The sequence below is a fragment of the Myripristis murdjan genome, chromosome 1, assembly GCF_902150065.1.
Source record: "Myripristis murdjan chromosome 1, fMyrMur1.1, whole genome shotgun sequence".
NCBI classification, from domain to species: domain Eukaryota; kingdom Metazoa; phylum Chordata; class Actinopteri; order Holocentriformes; family Holocentridae; genus Myripristis; species Myripristis murdjan.
The window spans coordinates 16,965,012-16,973,916 of NC_043980.1; the positions used below are offsets into that span (position 1 = coordinate 16,965,012).

Here is an 8,905-nt window from a genome sequence, read left to right on the forward strand (position 1 = left end):
AAGCATATCGTTTGCACAGTGTGGCAGGGTTGAGTGAAATTTCATAAAGCAAAGGTCGATAAGAGTTCCTCGGGGTATTTATGATATATTGTTGACTGAGAGGAATTTAACATCACTGGTTAATCCACCTGTCCTTTCATCCACCCATCCTTCCATCCACCCATTCACCTTCTCATTGAACTCAGCCAGCAGCTCTTTCAGGCTGAGTTGGACATCATTGTCATCCTCCTCATCACTGTCGGGAGGTGCTGGCGGTATGATTCGACAGCACACCACACAAACATGCAACGGCAGCTCCTTGAGAATACTGACCACCTCCTTATGTGTTTCTCCAATGAGTGGGATCCCATTCACCTGTCAGGGAAGATATATAGTGTATCTTTAAATACAACATAGTCCTGATCCTCAGTTACTGGGAGAGGCCTTCATAGCTGTGTATAAAATACTTTATAAATGCACACCTGTGACTACACAATTACTGTTAATGATATGCATCTTTTTTTTTTTTACACTGAAATAACAGGATATATCACACATCAGTCTTCTTATGTCTGTCTGTCAGCAACTATAATTAAGGTCAAAAGCAGTGGGTGCAAAAGGGCTCTTTGCTTTTCCACGCTGACACCACCTGAATTACATGAAGAGGCTGAGAGGCGACACAGATGCCGGCTTATATCCTCCAAAAAGGTAGGATGCTCACCAGTTTGCTACATATTCTATAAAGCAATCTAATGGTGCTAACTTATCACAGTTCATTAGACAGCTCATCATGATGAGTGACAAGTACGGAGGCGTGAACTTGCCCAGTTGAGGGGGAGGAGGGTAGCGAATGCAACACACTTTGATGCCTCAAGGCAAAAAACTGCACACAGCAGCTTTAAATATTGCTGTGTTAACTGAACTATATTCCTTGGTGGAAAAAATATCATTAAATTATTATTATTTAATTATTATTGATTTAAAAAAAGAGCAACATAATGGTGGGTTACTTCTGTCTTCTATATGTAGTAAGCCACTCAATTTACAGCTTTATAGCTGTTCTCTTTACAGCTCCCATGGCTTCTTGCTTAAATAAAAAGTGGAAACAGAACAGATATTAGCCATGCTACTGTGCAGAAAAGATGTTCCATGGGGCCTTATTCAGTCATACAAATTTATCCTACAAATATACTATAATTTGATTATTGTATTCCACTTTACATGATCTAAAATCTCAATCAAACAGCAAACTGAAGAAATATGGCTGGACAAATAGCTACGGGATCTATGGGTCAGTCACCTCCAGTATTTGGTCTCCGGTGAAGATCTTGCCACTCTGACCCACTGGGCCCTCAGGTAAGACAGAGCACAGGTAATGGTGTCCCGCCCGCGCCTCCAAACTCACACCCAGACCGCTAGTCTCACTGAAGCGCTTCAGCTGGCACACCTAGAGCGGCAGAGTGGGACACAGAAGATCATAAGGAGGAGGCAAGTAAGGATTGGTGGGTAAGAAAGAGATGGGGAGGATGGAGAGAGTATATACAAGAACAATGATGGACAGTGCAGGGGATGGACAGGTAGGGTTAGGAGAGAAGTAAAGAGATGAGTGGAAGAGACAGTTCGGGAAGTAAGTGGATTTTCTGAATATAAAATATATGTAAAATATGTAATAATAATAATAATAACAATGATAATAATAATAATAATAATAATCATAATCATAATCATACTCACAATAATAATAATAATAATAATAATAATAATAATAATAATAATAATGTTATCTGATTTTTTATGATTTATGTTTCCTTCACATTACAGCCAAAAAGAGTGAGACATACAACAACTTCATATCTGGGTCCAACTGCATGCTGCCACCTCTTCCTCAGGTACTCCTCCTCAGCTGATGTCAGTTTCACTCCTGTAAAGTGTGCAGATACAGTGAGCCCCATATCATCTGCTTCAACACACACACACACACACACACACACGCACACACACACAAATGCACATGCGCACACACAGCACATTCATTCCGGTATCCAAACAAACACACACACAAATGCACACCTTAATGCTCTAAAGACTTATACTCATGTATGAACGCACACCAACACATACAACCACACACACAAACACACACACCAAGCACCACCCCCATTTGCATAACTCCTTCTCCCGATTGGTCATCCAATCAATAAAGAATAGGAACCCAAACGAAATCATATTTCTCCCTCTGACAAGGCAGAATGTCAACACACAACCACCAAGACATGAGAACTCACACACATACACCAACACACATACAGTATACACACAGGCACATGTACACACACACAAACAGACACAATCTTATAAGAATTTCTTGGCAAATGGTGGTTTCCTGCTCATCTATCAAAGCCTTGCAGCAATCAGGACTCATTTAACTGTGCTCTCTAATCAAGCCCAAAAATCCTTGTCTAAATAAAGCCATACATGCAGGAGGGGTGAGAGACAAATCATCTGGAATGAGCTGAATGAGTTGGATAAACACATGACTGCACAGCACTATAAATAGTCTCCCATCAAGGAGAATGCTTCACTGCCACATTGCTGTGCGCTGGGCCCAATCAGCCTATCAGAGTCAGTCCCATGATCCAGACCCAGACTGCAGTGCAGTATGGGAAAGGGAGGTTACCATTTCTGGAATCATGTCGGGGTCGTCTGTTGGCGCATGCTGCTCGCCTGGAGATTTCACGCAGAGAGCGGATTCCTGGGTGATGAGAAAAGACATTTGGAAACATATGCCCACACACACAGACACACACACACACACACACACAAAACACACTTAGCAACAAAAATGATGAATGGTACAATTCCCAGCAAGCATTTGGCAGATGCCAACATGCAAGAGGTGGCCAAGTCCAGCATCAGCCCAAACAAGCACTAAACTACATTTCACACTTAAAATTCATATTAAAAACCCCTTTAGCGGTGGAAACTGCTTTGAATATCAGAGATATGTTTATTTAAACTTTGATTTTCCTGAGCAGCTGTAGATGAATATGGCCATTCTGGCACCTTTATGTTTGGCATTATATTTATACAGGTTTTCAACATGGGTGCACATTGTCATGAGCATCTATTCCACCTCAACAGTTTGCTGGGCTACTGCAACAACAATCCGTCAGTAACACCACTAAGCCCTGCTCTACAGCACCTGTTTCCTGGATCTTGTTGAGGCCCAGCCTGTAGGGGTTGCCCTCATGGAAGCTGTGGGAGTGTCGGAGGCGATGCAGGGGCGGAGCCGGGGGCAGAATGTGGCTCAGATGGATGGCCTTCCTCAGCAACCTCAGTCTGACCAGGGGGCCGGTCCTCCTCAGCACCTCCATGGCCCGCTGCTCACTGCAGCCCTGCAGGCTCACCCCGTCCACCTAGGGTGTTTGTGTGTGAGTAGGAATAATATGGAGTTCATGCAATGCGCAAGTTGAAACAAAAGGAAGGTTGGATGAAGAGTAGAGAGGGAAGGGGGAAAGCAGGTAGAAATGAACAAAATGGGAAAGGAAACAGAAATCAATAGTAATAAAAAATAAATAAAAAAGCAAGAGGTAATGCATGGGTAGAGGAGAGAGATGATAGGAGTAAAAGAAAAAAAAACAGAACTATTTCTCTTCATCAGCTAAAAAAGATCCTAATTGGTGTGGATGAAACTACAAAAAGTTGCAATCTGTGCAGATTTTGGGATATTGAAATCATTAAGATTCAGCAGAGAATACATTTCTGAGACAACAAGGTATTTTTCTTCATAATGTAAAAAAAAAAAAAAAATACTGTTGTTTTTTTCGAGAAACTCACAGATAGGATGGTGTCTCCAATGTGGATACGTCCATCTTGATCGACGGTGCTGCCTTTCACTATGCTCTTCACTATCACACCAGCACTATAGACTAAGGAAAACCACATATTCAGGTTACATAAAACAACATAAACAAAAGGAAAACTTGATATTGCTTTTAATGTCATCAAGCATGTGATCATTAATGGCTAGCAGTAAGTGAATATTATTCATAAATTTATTATTTCCCCACTGTTTGCATCACCTCAACTTGTCATATGAATCATTACCTGACTTCAATGTAACGTGACCACTTTAGAATAGATATTATTACCTGAGTTCAGATCACCTATGTAGCTAGTGATGGTGAATCCCAGGCCCAAGGTATTTTTAGTGAACTGCACACTAAACTCATAGTCATCATCCAAGTCATTGAGCTGGAAAGCAGCACAGAGAGAACAATCTTAAACTGAGCTTTAGGGGTAATACACACATATTGTCACTGATTAGCCAATTAATGTACACAAAAAGTTACCATTAGACTGTAATCATGTTCTGTTCTCTTTACACACATACACACATAGTTGGTGTATGCTGATCCCCCAGTACATTTCATGTAAAGCATGGATTCTTTGTTAATGAGAAGAGAGCTTTGCACACATGTACACTCGCACACAAACTCCTGCACACACACCTTGCTGTCCATGCTGTCCTGACTCAGGACAGGTGAGGAAAGGTGGTTGTCCTTGGTAATATCCCTGGCGATGAGCAGTTTCACCTTGCTACCAGCATTTCGCAGCACCTGGACCAGGTGGTCATTTGTGAAAGGATGAAAAGTGATAGCATTAGCAGAAAAAAACTGCAAAGAGGCAGCTGCCCTGGAAAGCCATGGCATATGGCACAGATACACACAATGACTGGGTCAGATTGCTAAGTCAGATCTACCTGTTTTATTACACAAATTATGAAAAGCATCCTCATTATAGACTTTAGGGAAATGAAGATGGGAAAAAATACATTTCATCTCCTCACTGTCCACCTTGGTAAATTTTCACAAATGGCCACCTCACCTGTGCCACCTGCTCGCTGTTCATGCCCACCAGGTCCGTGTCACCAATACGCAGGATCTGGTCTCCACTATGCAGACGTTTGTCCTAGAGGTAATATGATATTGGTCTGAAACTTTAAGCGCATTTGATTGATTCTGAAGATTCCACCCCACTGATTTCAATACAGACAAAAATCAAATCTCAATTAAGATAATTAAATACCACATTGCAGTATGTCACTTGTTCTGATATTTCATTTGCAGAGTGGATGTATGGTGTTTGATTAACTGCTGGGCAGCAACTAAATTTCAGTGTCCTTTTTATTGATTAATCATTTCATCTACAAAATGTCAAAAATAATGAAAAATGCTCATCACAAGTTTCAAGCGCCCAAAGTGATATCTTCAAATTGCTTATGTAGTCTGGCCAGCAGCCAAAAACCCAAAATATTAATTAAAAGTAAATGACTAAAGTGATCAAATGATCAAAATTATAATTAACTGACAGAAATTTCTGTCAGTTGATTAATCAATTAATCAGCTAATTATTTCTTGAGCTGACTGATTGGCAAGTGGATTTACCCGTCCGGCAGCTCCTCCAGGAAGGATGGTCTTCACCATGACACCTGTGCTCCTTCCCCCTATGATACCAAATCCAAGCCCCTTCCCATCATTGATCAGCTCTATCATCTCGACATGACGCCTCTAACAAGGCAGAGATTAGAAAAAGGAAGGAGACAGAAGAAGAGAAACAGAGAAAAAGCGAAAATGTATTTAAATTGAATTGGAAAAAATGGAAAGTAACAGCATAGTGTAGGAGAGGGATGTGCAAAACATCCTTAATTTCTTCTGTGTTTCATCAAATACACAGAAACACACATTAATCAAGCCTGTGCGCTTACCTCATGGGCAATAGCAGACAGGTTTCTCCCCATTGACAGTGTTCGGGAGATTCGGGGGGGGGTGCAGTACTAGAAAAATAGATGTCATGGGTCAAGCAAAATCTAATCTCTCTAATGTCATTGAGTATGCTGAGCACTTCCCTACCTTCAGCTGAAGCCTACAGATGAATTTACTGTTGAGGTCCACCTGCATTTTAATCTAAGAGGATGTTTTCAAATCTAAAACATGAAACTTTTCATGGTGATATGTAACTTTTACAGTCAAAAAGATTTTGATTTGATTGCCTAATTGTCTGAGGACTACAAGGGTAAACTTCCCCTATCACTTAACTCCTCTTCCTCTTCCTGATTAATCTGATATTTAAGATGTCATCAGGTACCTGAGATTCAGTGTGAACACAGTTGTCAGTGTACATGTCCGGGTAGGACAGATCCTGTGAGCCCAGGGAGGAGATGCTGCCGTCCTGGTGGAAGGATTTGGCAGTGCTGGGCCTTCGGTTCTCCACAGCCCAAGTGTAGGAGTCACTGTGGCTCAGCGTCTTCAGCCCCAATGCCATACCCTGGCATGGACCCATATTCATGGACATGGACTTAGAGATTCGCTTCCCCTGGGAGGATGAAGGGATACATAAGGGAGAGATACATGAGACAAGGAGGAATCGAAAGAGAAGGATGGAGGGTGGTGCAAGTACGAAAGATGGATGAGAAGGACAGACAGAGGATAGATGAAAAAGAAGTGGATTAAGAGATGCAGGAGATGGGAAAAGAAAGATCGGGAGAGGAAGGTATGAGGGGGTGGGAGATAAAAGAGGTGGGGGGTGATAAAGAGGTGGAGACATTAATTGAGGGAAGGAGAAGTGGGAGATAAGGAGACAGGAATAGAGAGGGTGAGAGAGTGATGAAAGGATGGGAGACAGAACGGATAGAGAAGTTGGGAAAGGAAAGTATTGCAGGTATGAGACAATGAAAAAAGATGTGGCGGGAAGCGGGGAGAGTGTAGAAACAGACAGATAAGTATAAAATGGTGCACGGAGGGGAACAGATAGGAAAGGAGGAGCACAAAGAGACAGAAACGTGACTGTCTGAGATAAAGGCCTCTGTTCAATAACACATAACTGCAAATCTGCTCCTTGTCTTTTGTGTATCCCATTTCAAGGAGAAGCCTATTTTCAACCTGTGTGCAATTCCATTTTATCAACTTTCATAGAAATAGCATGAATAAGTGATTCAACTCTATCAAAGGACTAATGGGCAATTTTGATTCTAATGAGTTCATAGCACATTGATTTGCACTTGCATTGCTAACAAATGTAAACAGCTGCAAATTTATGAGGCAAAAACTTAAATCAGTGAAAATTGTTTGAATATCCTACTAAGAGGGCGGCTTGATAAGTGAACAGGAAGATGGCCTTATGATACCTGAACCTTTGACATAATCCATTGCCATGTTTACCGGAAAGCACGGATGCTAAAGGGCTGTAGGCTTAGGCCACATAGCTAATGTAATAATGGTGGCATGAAGACTGTGTGGCTTAGGCTTAGCCTATTACAGCATACCACAACAGACAATTACCAAGCCATGATGCTTACCACTGATTAATGCATAGGTTAATTCCCTTGATGCAAACAAGTCAGTGTACATTCAGTGACACATGCTTAGAGGTACACATGAGTTTGAGGTATGGAGCTTTAACATCTTTTACTGACATAAATCAGCCAAAAAAACACTATGACACACTGACACAGCCCATCCCTAACACACACACACACACACGCCGGTGGATAGGTCTTGCTGTATTATAGAATATGGTGTGACCTTTACAGTGTTACAGATGACTTTCGCACAACCCTAGACCTGCTATATTCCAACCCCCCTCTATCTCTCTGTCTCTCAGAGCTTTAGAGGTAAGCTTAGGTAAGCTGATTACTCATCCACTTTGTTTCCTGTATTCAGTATTTTAGGAATGATGCGGATGGCCTCCCTTTCATTCAGTATTACTGCAGACCCCCCCACCCCCCACCTACACACCCAATATCACATTATCACATACCTTCGCTGGGGGCTGCCTTTGTGTTTGCTGCATCGTGAGTATATGATGGAAGAGAGGACTCTGCAGGACAGTCTTTAGCAGGGAGAGTTTCTCCTGTGTGGGGGCTTCCCCTCTCTCCTTCAGCTTGGCTTGCAGTCTTTCCACAGCCTCCAAGGCACACTGAGTATCTGCAGAGAAATACTTTATAACTGGTGTCCTGCAGAATCATTACTTCTCCAGTTTGGTTCTACTTTACATTAATTATAGCTGGAATTGCTTTCCAGGGTTTGACCCTGTTACAAAACCAAACCACTGACAATGTATTCTGAAGTATCGGTTCTGTGTGGGTAAATTGGTGGGGAAATCAAGCACTTTTTCACTCCTTGAAAAACTTATGTTTTGAGGATACAAAGTCTGTCTGAGGAGTATGGTGTGAGTATGGTGTCAGCAATGATCCACAATGCAATAAATATTAAAAACAACTGTGCAGTGTCCTGGTGGTTGAGCAGACAAGAACTGTGCTGTCTGGAAAAAAACATCCATGAACTGTGGCTGGTGGAGTGGCGAATTGAATCCAACCGATGCTACGCTGCCACATTCCTCTCTTCTCACTTTCCTGTCAAAAAGTTTTTACTCTTTTTTTTACAGCCTAGTCCAAAGAAAATGTCTCCTAGGCACGGAACTGCATTTTTCTGAGCCATTCAGATTATAGTGACCTGGGTGTGCCACAGTACTGCATTAGTAAAGAAAAAAGATTAAAAGTTGTTCTTAATGCAGAGTGGACATGAGGCCATATTAGCCTTGTTTATTTCATGGAGCAGCAGCTAATGAGCACAAGCCACAGTTGTGGTAATTATATGTGGCAGAAGGTTGGCTTAGGACACACTGTAAACTTTCAGCCACAAAAGTTTGGACTTCTAATCAGGACAGATTCCTGTGCCACCTGCACGTGTAAATACTCACTCCTCTCTCACTGTGGCAGCCATGCCTGACACCTAAAAAGCCTCTGGTGATGGTGGGGGAACCTTACTTGGATGTTTAGTTTCATTGTCCATTGGATCCATACAACATTAAATACACTTACCCATGATTTCCATTTTTGCTTGCCTCTGCCTCTCAGGTGAATTAC

At 41.9% G+C, this 8,905-nt stretch overlaps 1 protein-coding gene across 1 annotated transcript in view; it reads right to left on the reverse strand.

Annotated features, from left to right (window-relative positions):
• The window catches only part of LOC115361530 (multiple PDZ domain protein), a 40,907-nt gene that overhangs the window by 30,787 nt on the left and 1,215 nt on the right, over positions 1 to 8,905 (reverse strand). The window contains exons 2-15 of the mRNA XM_030054938.1: positions 8,861 to 8,905; positions 7,798 to 7,964; positions 6,127 to 6,354; positions 5,747 to 5,815; positions 5,427 to 5,549; positions 4,867 to 4,950; positions 4,491 to 4,598; positions 4,131 to 4,233; positions 3,817 to 3,908; positions 3,182 to 3,395; positions 2,657 to 2,731; positions 1,821 to 1,900; positions 1,280 to 1,426; positions 169 to 354 (exon numbers count right to left, since the gene is read on the reverse strand). The exon at positions 8,861 to 8,905 is cut by the window's right edge and continues 48 nt beyond it. Coding sequence (XP_029910798.1) covers positions 169 to 354; positions 1,280 to 1,426; positions 1,821 to 1,900; positions 2,657 to 2,731; positions 3,182 to 3,395; positions 3,817 to 3,908; positions 4,131 to 4,233; positions 4,491 to 4,598; positions 4,867 to 4,950; positions 5,427 to 5,549; positions 5,747 to 5,815; positions 6,127 to 6,354; positions 7,798 to 7,964; positions 8,861 to 8,873 — 1,689 coding nt within the window. The 5' untranslated portion in view covers positions 8,874 to 8,905. The remainder of the gene's footprint in view (positions 1 to 168; positions 355 to 1,279; positions 1,427 to 1,820; positions 1,901 to 2,656; positions 2,732 to 3,181; positions 3,396 to 3,816; positions 3,909 to 4,130; positions 4,234 to 4,490; positions 4,599 to 4,866; positions 4,951 to 5,426; positions 5,550 to 5,746; positions 5,816 to 6,126; positions 6,355 to 7,797; positions 7,965 to 8,860) is intronic.